The 27,240-nt window shown below is 37.3% G+C and overlaps 1 protein-coding gene across 3 annotated transcripts in view; it reads right to left on the bottom strand.

Moving 5' to 3' along the window:
- Positions 1 to 327: 327 nt before the first annotated feature.
- LOC127433000 (kin of IRRE-like protein 3) overlaps positions 328 to 27,240 on the bottom strand; it is a 198,485-nt gene continuing 171,572 nt past the window's right edge. The window contains exons 7-16 of one of the 3 annotated variants that reach the window (XM_051684578.1): positions 22,903 to 23,051; positions 22,380 to 22,507; positions 21,830 to 21,956; positions 15,465 to 15,565; positions 13,280 to 13,478; positions 12,484 to 12,591; positions 9,796 to 9,879; positions 9,554 to 9,663; positions 6,877 to 6,963; positions 328 to 2,132 (exon numbers count right to left, since the gene is read on the bottom strand). In XM_051684578.1, the coding sequence (XP_051540538.1) occupies positions 1,668 to 2,132; positions 6,877 to 6,963; positions 9,554 to 9,663; positions 9,796 to 9,879; positions 12,484 to 12,591; positions 13,280 to 13,478; positions 15,465 to 15,565; positions 21,830 to 21,956; positions 22,380 to 22,507; positions 22,903 to 23,051 (1,558 nt within the window). In that variant the 3' untranslated portion in view covers positions 328 to 1,667. Of the gene's footprint in view, positions 2,133 to 6,876; positions 6,964 to 9,553; positions 9,667 to 9,795; positions 9,880 to 12,483; positions 12,592 to 13,279; positions 13,479 to 15,464; positions 15,566 to 21,829; positions 21,957 to 22,379; positions 22,508 to 22,902; positions 23,052 to 27,240 lie in introns of all 3 variants that reach the window. The other 2 variants (XM_051684577.1, XM_051684579.1) reach the window with 2 other exon arrangements.

Below are 27,240 nucleotides of genomic sequence, written 5' to 3' on the forward strand. Positions count from 1 at the left end.
AAGTGAGTTGCTCCCTAAAAACTGCCATTGTATTGAAAATACATAACGAAATATTCAAAATATATTCATATTCATAATATTCAGCATAATATACTGTAAATATTCATAATATTCAGCATAGTAAAAAAGTCTTTTGGAACTTCAATTTTCACTTTTGGGTAACCTATTCCTTCAAATGAAGCATAAGTAAAACTTAAAAGCATTCATGTTTTATCATCAGTATAGTAAGTGGGTGTGTTTAAAATGATGATTTTGACATGATCTCTTCTGACAGGAAGTCCTGAATAAAAAAAGCCCACAGAGGAACAAACAGAGGTGCTGCATAAGCTTTAATGACCACAGAAGCTCGTTCCCACACACTGTTTTATTCAACACTTATTTTGTAATCATGATTATTTGATCAGTGTACAGTAATTGCTCTGATGCTCTGCTCAAGTTAAAAGTTTCACTGGAAATGTTTCTGCAGGCTCAGCCACTGATGGGAGGCACTTCCTGCAGCAATTAACGGTGTAAATGTTTACGCCAGACAAGCTTACTTAAAACAGTAAGCTTACATAATGGCAGCTTCAAAATTAACATAGCATCAGAAAGATGGGGAAAAATCATCAAGAACATTTGTTCTCCCACCAGAATGTGGGATTTATGAGCACAGGATGTATAGAACAACAACAACATATAGCTGCAGGTAAAAGTCAATTAATCACAAAGTGTTTAAATTCACTGTAAGCATAAGTACGTAAACTCATTTATTAACCATGAGGAGTTGAAATGACAAGCTCACATTTAATAAATGTTAAATACGTGAAAATAAAATATTCAGAACTACATTCTGGTCTCTGGCATGTAAACAATATGCTGTCCATGTTAGCAAAGCTCATATAGAGTTTTCCATACATGTAGTTTGGCCATGTGTGATTTTTACACACTCACATTGCATTTGAAAAAAGACAAAACATTAAATCGTAGTGACGAGAGACCACATTGGGAAAGAGATGCATTTAAAAAAACTGTTTAGTGCACACAAATGAAATATCTTACAGAGTCTTTAGAAAAAGCACAGAATGAACATTTTCAGCGATGACCTCTGGAGGATAATTCATCCTCGTTAAGATCTCTTTATCAGCAGAGAAACACTGCGGTTGGCATTGAACAGACACCATTGTGCTTTGAGCCACAGTAGATGAACTACAAGATGGCCCAAGTTTGGCTCCTCAGAAAAAATTTATACAACGCTCAAGTTTGTCATCGTATCTGAGCGCAAGGTACTGGATCCCAGAGAGCAGTCTGGCTGCGTGGAAAAGATTAGATCGGTTCACTGTAATAGCTGATGGCAATTGTGTGGGCGGACTCCTGATTGTCATGTTATGAAACGACGTCTGAGATCTTTTTTTTTTTTTCATTTTTCAAGCATTCAAAAGTTATTTCACAAAGAACTTTTTAAAAAAACACATTACTTTTCAAAATATACAGTAAAATGGGGTGCTTGTGTGTTGAGATGTTGGCATTGTCTTTCCAAGCTAAGGACGCTTGAATTTCGTCAGTGTACAGAGAACAGAGCACGAATGATGCATGAAGCACAGGTGATGCACCATAAGTGTTCGTCCGAATGCATGTCCTGTATGACTTTCATAAAAGTAGTTAGCATTCATTCCTCACTCTCTGTGAGGTTAAACGTGTGTCTGCATTCGTTTCTGCAGTGGTCGGGTAAGGTCCGAATTCTGCGACGAAGATTGCGAATAGTGCGACGAAGAAGATGCTGAGGCTTTGCTGGCTTTGTCGAACTGCACATATCCATCTGGCTTGCTGTAGCTGCTGACGCTGCTGTCACACTGCGTGTCCTGGAACGAGCTGGAATCGCTGAGTGATCCTCTCTGGAATTCTCTTTCGCACAGCTCGATGGAGCTGCTGCCCATGCCCAGCACGAAACGCTGACTGTAGTCGTAGAGGCGGTTGGGTCCTGTGCCCAAGGTGTTGTAAATGTTGGTGTAAGACATGCCGGTGGGTACGCGATGCTTTCCGAGGGTGGCCGTGCCAGGGTTCCGTACCTCAGCGTTCTGATTGGCTGTCAGAGATATGGTCGGAGTTTGCTGTTCCTTGAAGGTGTTGACACTGTAGTATCCGTTGGTTGGATCCTTTAGAGGCAAAAGAAACATAAAAAGACAAAGTAATTTAAGTAACTTAATTTTAAAACACAATCTGTAAACAAAAAGAGCTTTCAAAACATAATCATTAACACAATAGAACTTAAGTCACTGTCAGAAGTGTATAGTAACAAAGTACAAATACTGTACTTTTCTACATTGCTTAAGTACAGTTTTTAAATATATCTACTTTACTCAAGTATAAATATTATTTCACTACATTTTGAAGAGAAAATTAAAGGAATATACTGGGTTCAATACAGGTTAAGCTCAATCGACAGCATATGTGGCATAATGTTGATTACCACAAAAAATATTTTCGACTTGTCCCTCCTTTTCTTTAAAAAGAGCAAAAATCCACGGTTACAGTGAGACACTTAGAATTGAAGTTAATGGGGCCAATTTTTGGAGTGTTTAAAGGCAGAAATTGGAAGCTTATCATTTTTTAAAAGGCAGCTGCTATTTGCACCCTGGTGCAAATAATGGTATATGCTATTTACACCCCAGTGCAAATAGTAGCAGATATTATTTGCACCCCAACCCTGGTGCAAATAATGGTAGATACTAATTGCACCCTAGTGAATATAGTGTCAAATATTATTTGCACCCATATTTAAATATTAACATACAGTATATGGGCATCACTGCAGTGTGTTTATTGTGAGTCCCACAGACACACTATATTAACCTCTACCCCTAAACCTAACCTTAACCTTCCCTTAGAAGAAAATAACCTTGCTTTCACCAACCAAGGTTTCACAGCATTTTTTGGTAAATTTACAGTAACCACAAAATTAACCATGGTTACTATATTAGCACCATATTACTGTACTAACAACACCATTGTTCATTGCATTAAAACTATGGTTTCTGCCAAAGAACATGGTTACGACAATATTAGTAATACAGTGACACAATGTACACACAAGTGATGCCGAGCCTCGTGAACGAGTGCGATCGACAGAACCCGCCTCCGGATCAAACCCTTCTCTGCACTCCTCAACATTCACCGTGACAAAATCACTGCAATAAAATCAACATTTATATCCATTTTTATCTATTATTTTAATTAGTATTAAAGGAAATATTAAGAGTGGAAACAGGAAATCGAATGGGACAAAGAGTGGGACAAAAGTTCCGCGGTCGCTAAGACAGCACTACGCAATCACACACCAACTCTACAGCCTGCGCCACTGCAGCGACATCTACTGATTAGTTTGTCGCATATTTCATTGGTTCCACCAGACTATTGGAGTGCAAATAGATGGCTTGTGTGGCAAATGCTATTTACACCGGGGTTTTTTAAAAGCACTTACATTAATTCTTCTGTTAAAACCTGTGTATTATTTAAGGTCCTGCCATAGCTTCTCAATTGGGTTCAAGTCAGGACTTTGACTTTAATTTTGCTTCTTTTGAGCCATTCAGAGGTGGACTTACTCCTATGCTTTGGATCATTGTCTTGCTGCATACTCCAGTTGCACTGAGCTTCAACTCACAGGAATGATCGGATGTTCTCCTTTAGGATTTTCTGGTAGAGAGCAGAACTAATGTTTCCTTCAGTTATTGCAAGTCGCCCTGGCCTTGAAGCAGCAAAGCATCCCTACACCATCACACTACCACCACCATGCTTGACCGCAAGTATGATGTTCTTTTTGTGAAATTATGTGTTTGATTTACACATCAAACATCTGGTACTGTTACATCTGTGTCCAGATGTAACGGGATCCCTGTCTTCCAAAAAGTTCCACTTTCGTCTCATCAGTCCACAGAACATTCTCCCAAAAGGTTTGAGGATCATCATGGTTTTGGCAAAATTCAGACGAGCCTTAATGTTCTTCTGGGTTAGCAGTGGTTTTCGCCTCGCCACTCTTCCATGGATGCCATTTTTGGTCAATGTCTTTCTGATAGTAGAGTCATGAACATTGACCTTTACTGATGCGAGGGAGGCTTGCAGTTCCTTGGATGTTGTCCTTGGCTTTTTTGTGACTTCCTGGATGAGTCATCGCTGTGCTCTTGGAGGAATTTTGGAAGGTCGGCCTCTTCTGGGAAGGTTCACTACTGTGCCATGTTTTCTCCATTTGGAGATAATGGCTCTCACTGTGGTTCTTTGGAGTCCCAGCGCCTTTGAAATAGCTTTATAACCCTTCCCAGGCTGATGTATTTCAATCACCTTTTTCCTCATCATTTCTGGAATTTCTTTCAACCGTGGCATAGTGTGCTACTGGGTGAGACATTTTAGCCAAATTCATGCTGCTGAAAAAGTTCTATTTAGGTGTTGATTTGATTGAACAGGGCTGGCAGTAATCAGGCCTGGGTGTGTCTAGTCCAGCTGAACCCCATTATGATTGATTGCAGTTTCATAGATTTGGGGATTTAGTAATTAACAGGGCAAATACTTTTTCACACAGGCCCAGTTGATATCGGATAATTTTTTTGCTTCAATAAATGACATTATCATTTAAGAACTGTATTTTGTGTTTACTTAAATTGCCTTTGTTTTATGTTAGATTTTGTTTGAATTTCTGAAAAATTTAGTATGAGATATACACAAAAACAGAAGAAATACTTTTTCACAGCACTGTACGTTTATGAAAATGAAATACTGCACAACAAACTGTTTAGTGAATTCAACCCTCAAAGAGGTAATTCAATGATTTAACACATCAAATTAATCTCTCTTTAAATTTTTCTCATTGTCTCTGGTAGTTTTCCTGGATGTATTCATAAAGCTTTTGTTACCTAATTAATTTGTTTATCCGAAGTCTGTAAGCACTATAATTAAATTATTAGCACTTTTAATATATTACAGGACAGCTTTAAACATCGTGAGCTTTGATTTAAAAGCAAAAAGATAGAGAAAAAGAGAAAGGAAACTGTGATTTTATTCTCTATTATTTGTAAGCTCTAAAAAGCCAAGGTCAAGTATAGCTCACACTAATTATAGGCAGCGTGACATGGAAATTAGGGAACAGACTGATATCTGTCCTACGCTAAGAAGATTACACGGTTTAGTGATGTGAAACAGTCATCTCCAGCATAAACAGTCAAATCCTGTTATCAGCTAATTAAATGGGCCTTGACGATTCATGTCGACATTAAATATGCAAAATCATCTCCATAAAATTCACTCACATTTTATTTTTGGCCAGTTTTTATATAGATAAAACATTTCTCTCTCTTTCTTGTCCTTTTTAATCCTAGTGTCCTTGAAGCAGTGTAAAGGTGAAATAACTCCAGGATTCCAGGAAAAAGAGCAGCTCAGTGTTTGCTTTCACTGCTGTCAGAGTCAAGGCCGCACATCTCTGAATCATGAATGAGGGCCAAATGGCTTAATCATACAGAATGGAATTTAATATTTCAGGTTTGACAGACGTTGGAGGTTCCCTCTCAGTGAGATTTATCATTGGAGGTATGGATGACTGGAGAAAACAAGATGACCAATGAGATCTTTTACATTTTCTGAAGGACATTTGAGTTGTGCTTGCCCATGCAAAACTCACTGCCACAATGCTAGGGGGATGCAGGGTGATGCTATGTGGTTGCTATGTGATCGAAATGGTTTTTAGTGCATTGCTAGGGTCTTTTGAGTGGCTCCTTACTGGGCCAGGTTGGAAAAGCCCACCCCCAAATCAGTGTTATTATCGTTAACGAAAACTAAAGCTAAATAAAATAAAATTCATTAACTGAAATAAAAACGAACTAAACTGAAACTAAATAACACTGAGAAAATGAAAACTAACCTAAAACTAACAAAGTGTGAAAACTAACAAAAACGAAACTAAATTGAAATGAAAAATTGAATATAAAATAGAAATAAAAACTAAATTAAAAATCCAAAACTATAATAACCCTGCCCCAAGTTTCTGTGACCTAGATATGGCTATGAGACCCTTCTTCAGCGTAAGTCTATGGGATTTTTTTTGCCTGTTTTATCGTCTGCTAGGCAAAAAACACAAGTCTGATCGTTTAGAAAAGAACAGCAGACCTTTCCTGAACAATCTGGATGATTTGACGTTTGAGTTTTGAGACGAGTTGCACATCATTTATCTGAAAATCTCTAATCCTAATTATGAGCAATAGTAAGTGATGTTTGCCTTAGCAAGCACCACTCATGATCGATGCTTTTTGTCTAAAACCAGCAATTTCTAACTAATGATCTTAATGAGTCCTTAAAATATTGTGCTTTTAAAATGATCTAAAATGCTGCAGTGGTCTTTTTTTTTTTTTTTTTTTTTTTTAAAGATCAGATTTCAAAAGTTGATTTAAAAAAAAAAGTTTTAATATATATTACTGTGACAAAACATCTAGACTGAAGTCTAGCCAAATGGTTTTCATTAAACAAATTAGAATGCGTATTCAACCAAAGCAACCCCATTACTTCTCAATTACCAGAGAATATAATGAAAACTTGGTCTCTGTGGATCTGACATGCAGTCAGTCAGTTTGGCAACATGTCCATTTATGAACATTTCTATAATGGACGCTGTGTAAAAAAAGCAAAGGACTGCAAATGAAAGGAATTCTTAAAAACTCATGTCCAAGAGTAAGAGTTCCAACAACTCCGGTTTATTAGATTTTCTCAGATTACATGGCCGTTCTATTAAATCTGTTTTTTTATGAGTGTGATGGAGAAATGACTCTCTGGGGTTCTTTAATGGTGACAGATGCGAGTCCTGCAGAGTTCCCCCAGCCCCCCCCCCCCCCCCCCCCGTCCCGCCGTCTCTCTGTTCATCACCTTAATGTGTTGTAGCTCTCTCTCCTCCTGCTGCAAGACCTCCAACTGTTTCAGCACCGACTCCTGCTGAAATTCACCTCTCTCCATCTGAGAAGAAAGAGAAGGCAAGATGATGCAGTAGGTGAGTGCTATTGATTTCTGCCTGTAAACATGCACAGTAGAAGTCAACATCTTGAATAAACATAAACTCTGTATAAGCTCAGATCTGATCTGAACCTAGTCAGAGTTCAAGGATGTAGCAGTGTTGCAGTGTGACAGAAATGCTGCCATGTCTTGCATCCATAGGAGTGTTTGATTGTCTCATCCTTTACTGAAACAGCACTACAACCTCAAATGAGAGAGAGAGAGACCCTGTTTACACCTGACATTAAAGGGACAGTCTACTCAAAAATGAAATTTCTTCATTTATTTACTTACCCTCATGTAATTTCATACCTGGATGACTTACTTTCTTCAGTTGAACACTAAAGGAGATGTTTATCACCATTTACTTTTATTGGTTGTCAGTCCCTAACACAGGCATAATTTTGCCTTTGCCAATTTTGTCCCCACCACTTTTTCAAATTTCATTCGTCAGGTAAGTGTCTAATGCAGAAGAAACATCTCCAGCTCTTGAGCAGGGATTTCTATTTTGTTTGTGTGTGTTACAATAAGTGGCGATCCAGTGCTGGATTAAAAATTTTTTTTTTTTAATGTTATGATTAATACGTGTTGCGGCTGTTATCAGTGGTGTTAAGTGACAGGGGGCAGCAATGTTTTCTTACGCATCCAGATGCACGCTAATCGCTCTGCTGTTCCGCAGCTCTTTTCCAGTTTAATCAAAAAGCAAAATGCAAAAAGAAGTGTCCCCGCACAGGATAAACATCCACTAACGTACAGATGCAATTTTCATTTATTAAAATAAAAATTTGTATTAGGGTGGATTAGAACTCAGAACTTCTTGTACTAGAGGCGAAAACTTCACCAAAACCAGCAGGTTATTCTAGCTAAAACTATGCTGATCCATGGATTTATTAAAAAAAAAATTCCAATACTGACAGTTTTATATGAATGGATCAAGTTATCAAATTAATTATGTGAAATATGTATTGTAGCGCTTACATTGGTCATCAAGAATGACTATTCATCAAAACAGTAAAAGGTTATTTGACATTATCTGAACATAACTTAATGTTCATGAGTTTCGCCACTTCGCGACATCACAACCCCCACCAATCCCCCCCATCTGATCCCACCACTTTTTAAAACAAAGTGACACCCTTGGTCCCTAACATTAAAGCCAAAATCATGCTCTATGCAAGTACATGAACACAAACGTGCACTATTTCATGCATCATAACACTGCAAAATGTGTCATAATACAATTCTAAATGCAACACCAGTATGTATTGCATTCACATCACTGCCACAAGGAGCACCTTCCTCTATGGTCAGTTTTACCTTTGAGGCCAACAACTGTCATGGCACAGAAATAGTTTGAACAGTTTATCATCTTGATAAGCAAATAAGACAAAGACATCTTTATAGCTAGCTACATGAATAGTAACACATCTGGTTTAATGGTGCAGACATTGAGAACTAAGGTTTACATGTTTTCATGACAGTTACGCACATTTTCCCCACAATTCTCATTACTGCAACGTGAAAAAAGATGGTGTGACAAGGAGGAGGGCGTGGCCGAGCCGTGAGGATGCACGCCCGGAGCTGAAATGTCCTAATCAGCCGGGAGGGGGATAAAGACGAACCGGGGCGTCAGTTTGAGAGAGAGAGAGACACACGCGGCCGCTGTGTGTGTGCGCGCGTGTCAGTGTGTTATGTTTCAGTTTCTTTATGTCATTAAATTATGTTGACTGTTCTTCCGGTTCCCGCCTCCTCCTTGCCCATCATAAGATATCATCATTATACATCGTTGTACTCCCTTGACACTTCCGTGCATTTTCTGTGGTTTTAATTTAGAAAATCATTGTAAAACAGCACATTTTTTACTGTAATACAGTAAAAAAATAAATAACTGTGCTACAGTAATGAGAATCATCATTAAAAACAATGAAAATAGTAAAAGTAAAATGGCCGAACGCATTGAGGTAATGAGAATTGGGGGTTAAATGTGCTTAAGTGTCATGAAATAATTTCACAATGAAAAATAAATAAATAAATTAATGGTTCGAAATGTATGCTTCATTTTCTTTATGCAAAATTTAACTTCATGTTTTTTTTGTACATTTTGATTTGAGGTTAAATATGACCTGGACATTTTCTTAACATGTTATATGAGAACCACCCCTTCACTGTCACTCCCTGTCTTAAAAGTTTTTTTCCACATTTTTTGTTTGGACGGTTTTCTTTTAAAGTTCTATTTGGCTAACAAAGTTGCTAACCTTTGTTTTGGCACAATGATTACATTGTTACATGAATAGGCTGTCCTTTAATGTAGTCCAGGAAGCATCAGGATGCATTAGTGTTTACATATCAAATGCAATATGGCCATACAAGTCCCTGCCCACATCCAAAGATGGTTTGAGTGAACGGACCACAATGCATCTCCAAGATGCTTTGGATTCCATTTACACCTGTATTTAGGGCAGTCCACTTGTGATCAGATCGCTTGAGATGGATGTTAATCCACAATTTAAAAGGAGTCAGAGGCAGGGGGACAGGGTCAAGAGTGAAAACTCACCATCATTTGCTTCATGCTGCTGTGATCTTCCGGTTCTCTAGCTGCATTATGATCCTTATGGACAATCTCCACTCGGATGTCATTTTTAGCTGATACGACCCCTTTGAGATCTGCTGGAAAATGTTCTGATTAGCCATAGTCACTTAAACACAAACCTCTGGCCCAATGCAGCACGCATATGCATTTTCCCAGATTCTGCCTGCTAATTTTAAAGGGGTGAGAAAAGTGCACAAGGGGCTTACTTTCACTTTTTAACGTGCCGGAGAGCTCTCGCTGCCGAGAAGAGAGGGACACAGGAAGTGATGACATCACCAGGTGCATGTCCTCTGTGGTGCATGGTCACAACATGCAAATAAAGAAGTATCACTTAAAAATGAGGTCTTTAAAGTCTTGACCAGATAAGTCTTGCAAAATGGCTGCTGCTGGTAAAGTCCAGGAGCTCACAGCTAATGGGGTCAATCACTTCTATTTGAGATTTTTGCAAAGAAAGGATAAGACAATAAAGACCTCAGATAAACACACTCGGATGTGTGTGAAGTCCTGGTGCACTTTTATCATACAGTGTTGGGGTAGTGACTTTGAAAATGGATCTTGCCAAGCTACAAGGTATTCGTATAGTTCACCCAAAAATGAAAATTGTCACATCATTTACTTACCCTCATTTGATCCCAGATGTGTATGACTTTTTTTCTTCTGCTGAACACAACCAAAGATTTTTAGAAGAAAATTTCAGCTCTGTAGGTCCTCACAATGCAAGTGAATGGGTACCAAAATTTTGAAGCTCCAAAATGCACATAAAGGCAGCATGAGAGTAATCCATAAGATTCCACTGGTTAAATACATATTTTCAGAAGTTGTATTACAGGTGTGGTTGAGAAACACATATTTAAAAATATTTAAGTCCACCAGCTGGTGGTGAAATGTACAAAGAATATGAATCACCAAAAACAAAAGAAGAAGAATGTGAAAGTAAAAGTTTGATTGATAGTAAAAAAATGACTGAAATATCAATCTGTTTCTCACACATACTTATCATATCACTTCTGAAGATATGAATTTAACCACTGGAGTTTTATGGATTTCTCTTATGCCGCCTTAATGTGCTTTTGGAGCTTAAAAATGTTGGTCCCCATTCACTTGCATTGTATGCACCTACAGAGCTGAGATTTTCTTCTAAAAATCTTCTTAAAAAAAGTCATACACATCTGGGATGGCATGAGGGTGAGTAAATGATGGAAGAATTTGTATTTTTGGGTGAATTAACCCTTTAAACCTTTTGAAATAGTTGTTGACTACACTACAAGCTACTATCAGTAGCTAACTACACTATATCTACTTAAAGGAGTAATATACTGTAGCTGTGTCCAAAATCGCTCACTTGTTCACTCATTCACTATTTCCTATATAGTGGATGTCTGTGAGTGCACTATATCAGGCAAGGAGTGAACAAAATGAGTGAGTGAATTCATACGCTGACGTATACACCTAGTGTCAGAGAGAGCGCTGGAGATGACGCAGAAACAACTTCATCACATACCTGTATGTACTTTTATCTTACATGTAGGATAATAATAATCATAATAATAATACTTGATATTCTTACAGAATGGTATATAAACAATAAATCTTCATTCTGTTTGTCATGTTTCATATATTTTTCATAATGATTAAAATAATAATACTGAGAAAAACTGCCAACAAGAATTAAAACATTTGAAGAAGCATACATTATTGTATTTATTTATTATTTTTTAGCATCTTGACGCTCTCCCATCCAAACTGGCCAGCATTTTAAAGCACAGAGAAAAAAATAAGTATGCATAGCGCCCTCATTCGACTGTAGAACAGTTCTAAAGTTATTATTAACAACATCCGTTGATTATTAGACGAACGCGTTAGCTACACGTGATAACCGAATATTTGAATAATTTCCACTGTGCACAGTCTTCTGAGTTAACAATAATATCACCTCAATGAATTAGTGAAGAAATAAATCACTTAGCATTAATGGCAAAATAAATAAATAAATAAATAAATAAAAACTATATAAAATATGTTTTTATCTGTATATATAAATAATAAATTGTTCAATTTATCTGTATGATTTTGGATTGCTATATATTATTATGTTATTTTTAATCAAGTTTTGAATTTTGATATGTCAAAAAGTAAAGCACAACAGCCAGTGTGAAATAAAACATTGCAGGAACGAAGGAAGATGTAAACTGGCGTCTCTCTTTGATTATGGGCAAGATAGCATCAGCGAGTGTACATTGGCTGTACACTCGAAATCAGAGTGTATTGTGGGTAAGAATGAGTAAACGTAAATGTAGGGAATGAGATGTAGGGAAAAATTTGGACACCACTACAAACTGACCGACACCCAAAATAGTGCACTATATAGTGGATCGGGGGCGATTTCGAACACGGTTTGCACTTTTATCATATAACTTACTTAATATAATCAAGGTAATATACAAATCTGAAATGACAATCTCAATTTTGATGATCTTGAAACTTGAACTAATACATTTACAGTTAATGGTAACTAAACTATTAAAACAGCTTAATTTATATAACTGAATCGAAAATATTGTGATTCATATGAGTATTTAGCTAAATGTTTATTTTGCTAAAAAAAGAAAAAAATTCAATGGTGTGTAGGGACTTCTGGGAACACTATTGGGTGATGATTCACACAAACAATGAATAGTGTCGCCCAGTAAGTATAAATTAGCCTTTAGTAGCATTGCCACTTTTGCTTAGTTACTCCCCAACACTGTTGTGGTTGTGCATGTGCAGCTAAAGCCATGTTGCATGGTGCAATACACAATTACAAATTTAATCTAAAATCAGCTGGGTCTCAGTGGACATGCGGGGTGAGTTGCTTTTGTGGTTTGTGTCTCTTTAGAAACAACAAGCTCTCTTACTTCTCTGTAGTCGAGTGCAGCAGAAAGCCCCCAGGGTCCCAATGAGGACGATGAGAGCCAGGAAAGCTCCCACTGCAACCCCGATGATGACGGCCAAGCGCAAAGACCCTGAGGAGAACACAGAACCACTGGGATCATCACACAACCAGTGACAGTAGGTAGAACCCATGCAATGTTCACAGTGCAGACCCAGAGCCTGTTTGTCACTCGAGGAGACATAATGAAGTCATGTTCCGGGAGCTTTCTATTAAATCCTACGGGGATGAGCTGACCTCTTTGAATAACTCAGCTTTGCACATTGGGAGTCAGATTAACTGTAGGAAAATGGGCCAGTATTTGAATAAAAAATACATTCTAATTTAATTTAAATCTCCCAAAGAAACCATAAAGGCAAGTAAAAGGATTAAGATCTGTTTAAATGGAAGTTCTGAATATGTCAGGATTCCATTAAGGAAATCCATAGATTTAAGCAGGTGACATTTAACTAAATATACAGACTATGATCTGGTATTCACCATAATGCTCTGAAGAATCATAAGAGACGTAAGTAGGGCTGGGCGGTTTGACAGTATATCTATATACTCTATATTTATAGAAATGTATTCATCAAAAGAGATTTTGCTATACAGTTTAGATATATTTATAAGTGGGCAGGACTGCTTAACATTATTAACAAGCTATAGTGATGAATAAACATGAAGTAATGTAAAAAAAAAAAAAAATAGAGAGCAGTACATGTCAAACAAATCAAGATGAGGAATAACTTGTTATAAACACAAGTATAACTTGTGTTTACCTTGTTCCTTGAGGCGGATGATCTCCGTGTCAGAGCCGAAACTGTTCCATGCAGTGCAGTTGTAGATGGTCTGGAAGTCAGCAGGGACGATGTTGCTCATTGTGAGGGTGGAGATGACACCTTCCTCTGTGCTCACAGTCTCCACTGTATAACGGCCTGATGTTCCTGATTCCAGCACGGTCTCCTTCCATGACCATGCCTGCAGAACAAACAGTGACTAAACCCAAATGCTCAACCCATATATCTTTTTAGTAGATCTTTAATGCTTTAGAAGATCTGTTTATTGCTATTAACTGTAAATGCATTAAACCCGTTTCATGGCTCTTAGCAGAGTCACATTTTTGCACCTTTTAAATGTTTGTTATTTATCACCTAAATGGATAGACCGTAGTCTCATGTAGCAGGAAATAAAGTGGGTTCCACATATTCTGGTCCAGTGAGAAAGGATGGGGCCGTTTGACCAACCTGTACAGTGACTAGCCACATTTATGTTTTTAAATGACAAATAAAGCAGAATAAACAGTTTTATTATGTCGCTCTCTGGAGTACTTGATTATATTTGGTTAATAGTGACATTCTGTGATCAAATATTTTTATATAATGACTACTAAACAGTATAATCGACTGTTGTCCCAGTGTGCAGTCTCTTTCTTTGCACATACAGTAATAAGTATATATAAAACTAATAAATTCAGGGTTCCCACTCTTTTCAAGTCACAAATTTCCAGGACATTTCATGTGCCACACAGTTGTAATATTTAAGCAGAAACACATGAGAGGTCATTAAAATTGTGGTTATTGGAGGGTTATTTTTTTCTGTATTCAACATTATTCAATTTCATCATCACAATAGTGTCTAATCAAATGAACTTGTTAAAACTTTAATCAAATGAATATATATATATATATATATATATATATATATAGTTTTTTTAATTAAAATTTTCAACATAACATTGCATTATTTTTATCAAATGAAGTGCTTTCAACAAAATCCTCAAAGTACAATCTGAAATAACACTGGAGATATTTTTGTGAAAAGAAGTACTGCACAACAGAACATCACAGATGTGACATTGATTTAATACATTATTATTTAATTGCACTTATTTTGCCGTTTCTGTGTATTTTTGACAATAGTTTCTCACCTCCGGATAAGCAGTTTGCCACTTGTCCCAGAGTGATTATTAAGCCCCATTAAAATAAATATATAGTCTGCATGTGCTGCATGCTTCAGAGCGCTCTGCTCACTGTCATCTACTACACACATACACACACACACACACACCCAGAGCACACGTGATGCTCATGAGAGGTGTTTTCTGCATATGAGCAGCCAGCTTCACACATTCATTTTGAAGCACTCAGCACATGTAAATTGTATTTTTTTTTTTTATTACATCGCAGCCTTTTACGGTTTAATAATCACACTTGAACATGATTTTAAATTGATTAATTGTGCATTCAAACATTCATTTTCATCCCAAATATGTTAAATTCAGTGACATTCTGCATTTTATAGCTAATGCAATTTTTATGACTGGATTCAGTGATTTCATCTGTGTTTACCACATCGCAGACATCATAGGGCCCTCATGTGGTAACAGCGGTACAAGCAGACTCCAATCATTGAATTATAGAAAATTAATTTACATTCCGAGGTGTAAAGGACACATCACCACACTATCAACTCGGGGTGTGAATCCGTAAAAAAAAAAAAAAAAAAAAAAAAAAAAGAAATTTACTAAAACTTTAGGAAATTCAAATGTTTTTGTAATTAACACTACAGCAGTGTTAGAACAGAAAAATTGCACTATATCAATACTTGTACAAAAACCTTGTCAGCGACACGATCAAACAGTAAAATATTTTCCATGACAAATAATTATTTTCCAGGACATTTAGGTATTTTTCTCATTTTCCATGACTTTTCCATGACTGGAAAACAGCATTGCATTTTTATTTAGCAATAATGTCCGGATGATTGTATATAATTCATTACAAATTTAATATATACCCCATTATAGCCACAGATATATACAATAATATCATGTGTAGTTGCTGCTACGTTTTTTACACAAAACTCATGAAAATCTTTCAAAGATTTAATGCCATGAACCTCTCAAAACTTAGCTAGCTAGACAGACAGACAGACAGACAGACAGACAGATAGTTATGGACTCACGATGCGGTCTGGAGGTGGGGTGCTGCGGATGAAACACTTGATCTGGCCCTTCTCCCCATACAGAGCCTGCTGGGTCTGTGTGCTGGAGATGGTGGGAGGCCCTGAAACAAACAACAGATTCCTCAAGCTTCCTGCCTAACAGCTGAACCGCCTGCACATCAGCACCCATCCACACACATATCCGCCCTTAGAACAGAGGTGACAGGACATTTAGCTCCTGCTTTCATTATCTCCTGTCTCCAGGGGATCCACAAACTACCACAGATTTCTGTGGAATGATTTATAAAATGTACAGAAATTTCTGGCAGTGGCCTCAAAAGTTAAGTGTAGTTAGGTACTGCAAGACATATTTTGGTATGAATTAATGCAGTGTTTAAATACCTTGCTGTCATTAACGACAAAACCGCACATGGATTTATTTTGGTGTTATGAGCGTTGCCATAGAAACAAATAATTTCTGAGTCAAATGATCTCAGCAGGTATAATAGAATCTCCAAATTGTCATCTTGTAATTATGGCAATTCAGTTCTATATTTATAAAATAAGTTAATTTGTTACTTTTTTTATTTGTGGTCGAAGAAACAACTTCTTTCATCTTTGCTTGATTTTACTCTTCTAGAGCGTAAAACGCAACCTGGTCTCATAGAATGAATGTTACTCTATAAACATTTTCGCAAAATGACTTTTACGTGCTGCATTGTAAATTTCGCTGCAGTTTCCTGGTGAAATGAACACTAGAGGCACTACAACAACTGTGCGTTTTATTCATTGTCACATAAATCACGAGTTGCTGATTATGACTTTATAAACACTTATTTTTCGCTCTATTACTCACCCTCGCTATGTTATGTTGTCAAAACACTTTTACTTTAACACATGAATTGAAAAATGATACATTTTTAACACGTGTATTACAGACCCCCTAAATATACCCACTTATTCTAATATGAATAGCTTGCTTGGAAGCTCACCTGATAGAGTGTTGGACTTTGGACTTGTCAACCATGATTCAAGTCCAGCCAAAGACACACAAAAGTGATAGAGCCATAGAAGTGACACGAAATGACGTGGTTGTTTCAGAAAATGTGCTTTTCATTTTGAATTGGTATTTTAAAAGACTATCGGTTAGGGTTAGGTGTTGGTTAAGGGTAAGGATGTCTATTTTGTTAAACTCTTATTTATCTTTTAGGACACTATTGGTTATGTTCACCTTAAAAACCTTGTCTGATTACAACCTCATTTCGCTTGGTTTTAGTGCCCCCAACTGGACATTTCACTTGGAAACTGCAGCCAAACATGTAATGAAGCACGTAATTTCAGTTTTGCAAAACGTAAATTTCATGAGATCAGACTGGTAAAACCATCATTAAACAAACTTAAATATCTCGCTGTCGGACAAGTGGCACAAAGAACTGTGAAACAAAGTCACCATTAGAATAACATAATAGCATTTGTTAAGGTTATTAATGAAAGTTATAATATGGCTACGAAAAATGTAGCTTTTCATTTTAAGGGTTCCCTGGGTTGGTAAATGTTGACAACCGCTGTTTTATATTTTGGACTGGATTATATTTTACTGTATCTTGAGATGAGGGATGAGGCATGCCAGTGTGACATTTTATGGCTCACATTTTTTTCATCTCATACATTGTACAATGTGATTTGCTTTCAAACACAACACACTGCAATAATTTTTCTCCTCAGAATTTTTGTCAAGTCTTTCAATAAAAATATACAAACATCCTTCAAACAACATACACACAACTTTAGAAGCAACGTGAATTCACTAAACATTTGCACCACTTTTGTGTGAGGTATTTCAGCTCAAACCCTACATCTTATTCACTAATGTAGTCAAGCGCTCTTTTAGCAATTCAGTTAATGATTCAGGTGTCTGTACCAAAGTAATGTTGTGATGCTGCTATATAGCGCACAGAACCAGCCCGCAAAATTGGACATTGCGTCATGCAAATTGTGTTCACCACAGATTTTGTGGCCATGTTTGCGACATTTCCTAATCTGCATAATTTCTTTAGTGAATTGGAAGCTAAACCAGCGAAGAAAGCGTGTGCGAAAATCTGTGTGTTTACCCCTAAGTCTGTTTAAAGAAATCTAACAAAATGTAGTGAGGTTTATGGCTGAAAACAAGTAAAAACTATTTGCTAATGGGTTAAGAACAAGAAACTTATTTCAAAGGTCCTGACTAAATTTGTTAGACTTTAACAAGACTTAACATCTTATGTCTTTGTTTCTCAACTACATCTCTCTTGTTTTAAGAATGTTTTTACTGCAAAACAAGACAAAATTACTAATTATTATTAGTACAGAGAACAAAAATGAACTCTTTCCTTTGCTTCTAATTCAGAACATGCAATACACGACTGGGAAGAATGTTTGGACTTAAAAAAGCGAAAGAGACAGAGATAAAATCTTAATAAACATAATCATAACTTTTACATTTTTCCTTTGGCAGCAGATTGCAGTTCATTACGTGTCTCTATACGACAACAGATTTTCATTTTAATTGGAATTCGGAGGTCTCTATGCATGAGTACCATCTCATCAATTAGAGATCCCAGCAGTGTGCAGGAGTCTTCTGTACACACTGCATATCCATCTCTCTAGAGAGAAGAAGACAATGCTCTCGCTTTCCCCGCCACCCTCTTAATCACCCACACGCTCAAAGGCTGCAGTCGAGCAGAGGGGTGGGACGAGTTTCCGTGCTCTTTTAGCGGCAGTCTGTTCAGATCGTGTCCTCTGGGGGAGCCAAACAAATCTGACAGGGGATCATGGCCGTAAATGAGGGCTGTAATTAAACAGCTTTATCTCTCAGCCTCAGAAGGGAAACGAGAGTAGAGGAGAGAGAGCAGGATGTAAAGACTAAACTGCACGAGGAGACCGCTGTCACATATCTCACTCTGTACCTGGCTCCCAAGAAAGCTCCGCTCATGCAAGAGAGGGAGGCCCGTTCATCTTCTGTGATACATCGGAACTGAGTGTGTTGCATTTCACTGGGTTTTTGGAAATGAGGGTGCAGAAATTGGAGAATCTTTTTTTAACAAGTTTAAAAGGACCTTTTACGGGGATTAGCTAGCATTTTATGTATCCTAAATACAATCAAATAATGGTACACCAACTTAAAAAACAAAACAAACAAACAAACAAAAAAATATTAGTGGCAGAATTGTTTATTGTGGTGGAAATGACACCACAAAAATTGTGTATTTGTGCAAAAATGGATAAATATCCATGGTAGTGCTCGGCTAACTTGCTATGTAATGTTATTGTTTTGGTAAGGGTTTACTATTCAGCTGTGGGCCGGCTTTTACCTAAAACTGTGTAACAAAATGGTCGATCTCAAGAGTCTTATATAATTATATAATTACAAGCTGTAATGTTACGGGCACTATCGGTAATCAACGGCTAACTTGTTCACTAACTCTCTAATACAATGTCCAACTAGGAGTAAGCCTCTGTTCTCCGTTCATATCTCGGGCAACAAAAGTTCGGCTACAGCCATTCCAGCAAAAGATGACTAACTTAGATGCACTACGTGTCTTACTTGAAGCTTTGTTAGGTTCACAATAATCAACAGTGTACTTGTAAGAAAGCTACAAAATGAAAACTTACCACTGTAAATCTTTGTGCTTGCGAAGGTGGTTCGTGTTGATCAGCTTATTCTTCCAAACTTTCATTATCAGGCTCGAACTGGTACGGCAAATACCGACGCCATTGTTACCATAGTTACAATAGTGTTTACAGCTGTTAAGGAAGCCTGAAACTCAGTTATGGTAAGGGGCATTACATTTCTGACACACGCTCTATGTGGTTGACCTATCACAACAGACTAGGCCAGCTGACCAATCAGAGCAGACTGGACTTTTGGGAAAGGGGTGCGTTAAAGAGACAGGACTTATATCAGAGCGTTTGAGCCAGAGGATGAAAATAGGTTTAGCAGAACTGTACAGTATGAGAAAAATAATGTTTTTTGAACATTAAAGCATGTAAACCTATTCTAGTAGACCCCCAAAATAAAATCATGAACCTGTAAATTAGCAAAATATGGGCTCTTTAAGGTCAATATTAGGTCAAAAATGGCAAAAAAAAAAAAAAAAAAGACAGCTTTCTCTAGAAACTCATCAATCATTGTTTTGAGGAATGAAGGTTATGCAATGCTTGAAATTGCCAAAAAAACTGAAGATTTCATACAAAGGTGTACACTACAGTCTTCAAAGACAAAGGACAACTGGCTCTAACAAGGACAGAAAGAGATCTGGAAGGCCAGATGTACAACTAAACAAGAGGATAAGTATATCAGAGTCTCTAGTTTGAGAAATAGATGCCTCACATGTCCTCAGCTTACAGCTTCATTGAATTCTACCTGCTCAACACCAGTGTCATGTACAACAGTAAAGAGAAGACTCAGGGGTGCAGGCCTTATGCAATATATATATATATAGAAGATATAAAGTCTGAGACAAGGGTAAAACAATAAAATCTATAGCTTAAAGACCTTTAAAAAGTAGCAAAAATAAATGTTGAAGGCGTGGTAAATGGTTTCCATTTTTAAAGTGAGCTTCATTTAACAAAAATAAATAAGTTTATTTCTGTTTTGATAAAAAATAAAAATAAAAAAAAAACTCTGCTCATATAGAGGGTAAAAGGCCCGTTCATCTATTGTGATTCATCAGCGCCGTGTTTCAATTCACTGGGTTTTTGGAGATGAGGCTGCAGAAAATGGAAAGTCTCTTTTTTTACCTGAACGAGTTTAAAAGCACCTTTTACTCAGATGAGGGGTCAGGAGCAGCTCAGAGATTGGAGAGATATCGATCTGTTTCCATGAGGCAGCTCATTCATGCAAATTTTTAAGGGGCCTCATTATCAAAGAAACAAAATCATGTGGTTATTCATTAATGATCTATTGTAATATCAGTAATCTTATTTCCAATTCATTATCTGTCTAATCTGCTTAATTTCTATTTTTTTAAGCACTAATGTGTCTCTTCTTTTAAGTCATGTCGTAATTGATCATATTTACGAGATGAGCGCACGTAATGTCGTAATTACCAGTGGGAAGATCCAGATTTTCTTTGAGCCCAAACTTTTTGAGTTGGGTCCATGTCAGTTAAAGAACTATGAAGGAAGCTAACTGGTATTGGTTATAAAGTGTCATTGTGAAAGTTGACTGTACAATTAGGTTTGTATGCAGTGTGTGTAGTGTGTAAAGAATAGCAAGCAAGCTTTCCAGAAAATGCTACTTATTTAGCTGGTTCATGGGTCAACAGGCTTGTTTGACAAAAATACAGTTCCTATTCTCTATGGCAGCATGAGAAAGATAAAATAATCCCACAAAGCATCAATTACACACCTAATGCACATTGTAATGCTAAAAAAGCTTCCTGTCTTTGTCGGGAAAAGAAGAGTATGAAATTGCCCAGCGTGCTCATTTAATTCAGACCAAAATCGCTTGAACACACATCAGGCCGTAATTGCGATTTCCAAACTCGTAGGTAGGGGAGGACTTGATGGCAGCTTTAGCCCTCTGTTTATTTGCACACATTTGTATTCTTTTTAAGAGGACAATGGATTGGACACAAGGCGTCAAGGAGACCCACAGTCACACATCAACCCGACCCAGATCTTGACTTTCAAACACCACAAGAGAAAAAACTAAAGATTAAGAATTCATCTAGCGTTGAACAGGCTTATTGCTTCACAGGAGCAGGTCAGTGTTATTGCAAAGCCCTGAGGACTTAAAAGTTTCCATCAAAACAAATGGACATACCATACAAGGCCCCATAACACTTTTTCATGATCTACTCTAGAGAAAGAATAACCAATAAAATGATGCCAGCAGCAGGACAAAGCTAAACAACAAAAACACATTGGTCTATATGTATATACGGTCTTTGTTAGAGTACTATTTGAGCACCAATAACACACCATTCATTTTTTAATTACATTTCACGGCAAGACACTTAAAATGAGGAGGTTAATCAAAATACCTGTATTGATTCACAAACCTGGTGGAGTCCTTCAAGTAAATCAAATGGCCACATGTGCCCCAGAGTTTGTCATCTATCGACAAGCGAGAAGAAATGATGAGTGCGATTCGAGATCATCTCTCCTGATTACGATGCCCATATCTCTGAGGGTCATAGAGTATGTCTCGCTTATTGCAAAGCTAAACAGTGTAGAGAACATCCCTTTTAGCCCAAGTGAAATGTGGCCTGATCCCACATTTGAGAGCCTCTTCTAGCTCTTGTGAGTCAAAGCAATCAAAACCCAAAACAAATGAGATTTTCAATGAAGAGTCCAGAGCAGACCGGCAGATGGAACATAAACAAAACGTTCAAATTATTTACCATTGACGGTCAGAGTCACTTCCTTCTCTCCCACTCCCACCCGTGGCACCACAGCTCGACACACGTATTTCCCAGCATCCTCTTGTCTCACTGCCTTCAGTGTCAAAGTGTTCTCGTTGCTTAGCACCTGCAAAGTAACAGATGTTTCAAAAAGTGCAACGCCACAGTCTGAACAAACTTTGTCGAGATCATTAAAAAGTTTTGTTTCTTTCCTGTCTTGGTGAAGCAATTACACGAAGCAGAACTGCATCCTTAATTAAGCATCACTATAGTCACATGCAGATCTGCACACAGTTTCTGCAATGAGTTTTGAAATCAGCTCAACATCAGAAGTGAAGTTTTGAGACCTTAACAGCTGACGACTCAAACAAACACAATGTGCTCAACTGAGGGTCATTAGCCTTCAAAACTGAACTGTCACAGATGCTATCCTCATCAAAAACAGTTCTGTCATTTGTTCATCACATATATTCATCACGTCCAGATGGAGAGATTAATAAAACTCTATGAGTTCATCAGGTTTATGAGTAGAGCACTGTAAAATACGTACAACCCCATGGCCCCTTTTCATCCAGACGATGGTGAGCGAAGGGTTTCCAATCCAAGCGCAACTGAACACGGCATCAGAACCGCGGTCCACCTGCAAGCTTTGAGGTTCAGCGGCCAGACGTGGCCCAACTGCAGCACAAAAACATAAACACACTTATTTTTATGCCCACATGCAAAGGGTTAGTTGACCCAAATTTTAATCCAGAAGGACACTGTCAATTTCCAAAAATGACAACAAATCTCTATATGACTTCTAAAGTCTTCTAAAGCCATAAAATACTTTCATGTGATAAATATACAGAAATTTAAGTCTTTATGCAATAAAAATCTTCCCCTTTTTTGTCATTTTTAGAACAAGAAAGTGTCAGACCACATTTAATTCCATTGCATAGAAAAGCATGAACATTCTTTAAAACATCTTCAAAGAAAGGGAGAGTAAAAGATGACAGGATTTTCATTGTTGGGTTGTCAAGAAAATGGAACACTTTTAGTAGTACTGTAGATGTTGACGAAGATAAACTTACAGTAAACGTCCACATTACGGCTGATGTTGGTGCTGCCCAGGGCGTTGGTGACCTCACAGGATACTGGCTCGGTGAAGAAGGAATGATCCACCAGCACCTCATAAGTATCTCCTGTTACGTCCATGATAATATTGCCGCCCTTCGCCCATCTAATTATCCAATGGAGACAACAACAGAGAAAGAAAAAGACAAACTCTGATGGACGTTGCCAAGGCTTGTTTGTCTAGATCTGCTATAAAGATCAAAGGCTGTAAGAATGGTATTTTTTACAGACAAATGACCGAGATCATGTCTTATTTGCATGATGTACTGAAACAACAAAAGCATCCTTCAGAGCGTCTAACATAATTTTCAGGACACTGTGTGTGTGTGTGTGTGTGTGTGTGTGTGTGTGTGTGTTTTATTTGTGAACACATTAAGAGGTTTTTAGATGCTGCTTCTCTCATTGGTATCCTTTGATGCTGCCATCATTATAGGGAAATGTGAAGAGACAGAGAAACCGTGGACAACGCAAGCGAACGCCGCCGCTCTCGTTTCAGATAGGAAGATCAAGCACTGAACAGATGGACTTTTGTTTGTAGTTGTGAAGTAAAAGTGGACAGTGTTAGAATAATAAAGAGAACTTGGTGTAATGATGTATTTGTTATGCAACAGTGTGTATTCTTATTTCAAGTATTGTTGTTGTTTTCGTAACTTTTATTGGCAGCGATAGTGAGGAGAGGACAGGAAATGGTGGGAAGATCACACACTTTTTGATCAATGAATTTCCTTGACTTTTCCAGTCATTTGTTATTACTACATAGGGAGTTTTCAAAATAATTTTGATTTAGACTGAATTTGTTAATGATTCATTACTGAACCACTGAAAGCGATTTGTGAACTGGTTTGCCTGATTTGAATCGAACCAACCTACTCAAAATAACAATTTGTTCACAAATTGAACATCATTATGGCTTACAAGCAAGTTTAACTCTACAAAAAAGCAACATCTAACTGATTTAATATTGTAATGACCCCAGTGTACAAAATAAAAAGACAAAGTTACCCGTTATGTCTTATATTCTTAATAAAAAAAAAAAAATAAAAAAAAAAACAGGGCCACAATAAACCGTGAAACTCGGGATCAGAACAATCCAAAAATGAGCTAAAACAAATTAGTTTCCTCAGTCAAATCTAAAAGAATCTAAAAGTATCAGTCCAGACTCAAAATCAGCCATTTCTTCCATACCAGTTTCCTCTTCCCTTTTTTTTTTTTTTCTCAACACCTCCCTTTAACCCCTTATGGTTATTCCAGGGCAACCAAGAACCAATAACAGCCCTTCTAACAGAAAGACATTAGAACATACACTGGCGGCCAAAAGTTTGGAATAATGTACAGATTTTACTCTTATGGAAATAAATTGGTACTTTTATTCACCAAAGTAGCATTCAACTGATCACAATGTATAGTCAGGACATTAATAATGTGAAAAATTATTATTACAATTTGAATTTTTTCAAATTCAAACTACTTAAAAGAGTTCACATCAAAAAATCCTCCATGTGCAGCAATGACAGCTTTGCAGATCCTTGGCATTCTAGCTGTCAGTTTGTCCAGACACTCAGCTGTCAGCTGAGGACATGTTTCTCAAACTAGAGACTCTGATGTACTTATCCTCTTGTTTATTTGTACATCTGGCCTTCCACATCTCTTTCTGTCCTTGTTAGAGCCAGTTGTCCTTTGTCTTTGAAGACTGTAGAGTACACCTTTGTATGAAATCTTCAGTTTTTTGGCAATTTCATTGTTTAGCCTTCATTCCTCAAAACAATGATTGACTGATGAGTTTCTAGGGAAAGCTGTTTCTTTTTTTTTTCTGTTTTTTCTTTTTTTTTTTGTGTGTCATTTTTGACCTAATATTGACCATAAGACATGCCAGTCTATTGCATACAGTGGCAACTCAAAAACAAACACAAAGTCAATGTTAAGATTCATTTAACAAACCAAATCAGCTGTGTTTGATATAATGGCAAGTGATTTTCAGGTACCAAATGAGCAATTTAGTATGATTACTCAAGGATAAGGTGTTGGAGTGATGGCTGCTGGAAATGGGGCCTGTTTAGATTTGATCAAAAATGACTTTTTTCAAATAGTGATGGTGCTGTTTTTTTAAATCAATAATATCCTGACTATACTTTGTGATCAGTTGAATGCCACTTTGGTAAATTAAAGTACAAATTTCCTTCTGAAACAGCAAAATCTGTACATTATTCATAAAATTTGGCCACCAGTGTAAATTAACTCTATTTTTTGTATGTTACAATATTTTAGAGCAGAGCATAACTAGAAAAATGTATACATCTTACTATACGGTAGAAATGTGCACATAGAAATATGACATTTCCAAGACTTTTAAGATTATATCAGTTCCCTTTATCTTTCCGGGCCTGGAAAACGCAATTTAAACATTTATATTTCCAGGTTTTCCATGAGCTTGAACCCCTGGCAATGGACACATGCCAGACCCAACTTGCATCGCCTGCATGTTTTGAGCACATGTGCTAACCACTAGGCCACAGCACTGACACAAACGTTCTTTTTTTGTAGAATTTCCACAGTGTTCGTTTGGGGATTGTAGCCTCTATGTAAACTCAAACACATGAGAGAGATCCGCACACAGGACACAGGTCTGTTGGCTTCACCTGTCAATCTCAGGAAAAAAGTCTGACCAGCTCAGAAAACCAGTGAGAATGAAAAAGAAAGATGGAAAAAGGAAAAAAAAAACTCCAGGCATCTGTGGAGATGAACAGAGACCCATTTCATTCATATGTATTGGGTTTGCACATGTGTAGCTAATCCAGTGGCAATCTATTTATCATCAAAAGTGTCTCAAATGAAGCGATTACTCAGGATCACAGCAGGTCTGTGTCACCTCATTACAGATTCAAACGAATACCGGAAAAGGGCTTATTACATTGTGTTAGGAAATTCAATTTTATTAATTCCGAAGGTGCCAATAGTCAGTGCTAGCTGTTTATATAATTATTTTAATCCTGTATTTGGTGCTAAAATTGGAAAATGCTGCGAACAATTTCCATGGATCTTTGACATTTAAGTGATTAACTGGCATACTTTAATTTAATCAAGACCCAAAGCAGTCATAATAAATTACAGCATCCTCTTGCCAGGGATGTCTTCTATAAGACTCTTTTTTTGGCTCTGATGAGGGCTTACATTTAGACGGAAAATGTTATGTTACTTTATAGAGCTATAAAAATGTATTTTTTAAGAGAAAAAATTTGTAACATAAACACAAATAAATCATCAGTGGACGTCATTCAAACTCCAATCAGAAAGAAAATCGCAAGCAATCAGCCTATCCACTCTCAAAGCTGTCTCTGGCTTTGCAATCCAAACAAAGATCAAATCCTTGTATCTCTATTGTATATTCTATTTTCTTTGCATAATTCAGCAGCGATAGTATGTATGTACAAGGGTTAAAACAAAAAAAAATACACAAAACCCCTCTGAAGGTGTAAGCCGGTACAACAGTCGTGGAAAATAAATTGTTTTTGTAAGATGCGGCAGGTGGGCTGTTTGTGATATGCCGCATTTTGAATTAAAATGCTGGGTGGTACGAATTGTCTTCTCAAAACAAGCAATCAGCAGCATGGATGCTGATGCCCACTGATGCCAAGCTGCAAACCCACATGTTCACATCAAATGTTCGACACGCCCAACAGAGCATCTTCCATTAGACACTCCAGAGGTGACAAATGAGGATAAGACGAGACAAATCACCTACGCCAGAACAAAGCCGCCAACACCAGTGCTGACAGAAAGACCCTGGAGGGACAAGAAACACATACTTTATTCACAGGCAGAAAACCGACGTGTCTGATTCCATCCATTCATGCCCCACTTTTCTGCTCTCAGATTTAAAGAAGAAAACAAACATTCACGGGCACGATAAACGGAGACACTCTCTTTCTTTTGCATGCTGAAACAGAATCTTCTCTTCTCCTCTCATGACTTTCTCTATTATATTTCAAGGTTTTGGTTTATTATTTGAGTGCAGTGGCAATTCTTGAACACTCCATAATGGCTTCACATTTCAGGGTATTATTTTGATGGAAAAAAGATCTAGATTTAGCCTAAATGAAAGGTAGAGTCCTTCCAAAAGAAAGAACGGAAGTCTTTGTGATTTCACTGTCACAACGAATTTCACCCACACTAAATCACATTCAAAGCTTCCCTGGGACAAATGCAATGCTTTTCTTTGTAGAGTCCAGTTCACTTTCATCATAAACACAGTCGACAGTGTTCCCTCAAGGAATTTGCACATGTAAGATGTTGCAAAA

The sequence above is a fragment of the Myxocyprinus asiaticus genome, chromosome 42, assembly GCF_019703515.2.
Source record: "Myxocyprinus asiaticus isolate MX2 ecotype Aquarium Trade chromosome 42, UBuf_Myxa_2, whole genome shotgun sequence".
Lineage (NCBI taxonomy): Eukaryota > Metazoa > Chordata > Actinopteri > Cypriniformes > Catostomidae > Myxocyprinus > Myxocyprinus asiaticus.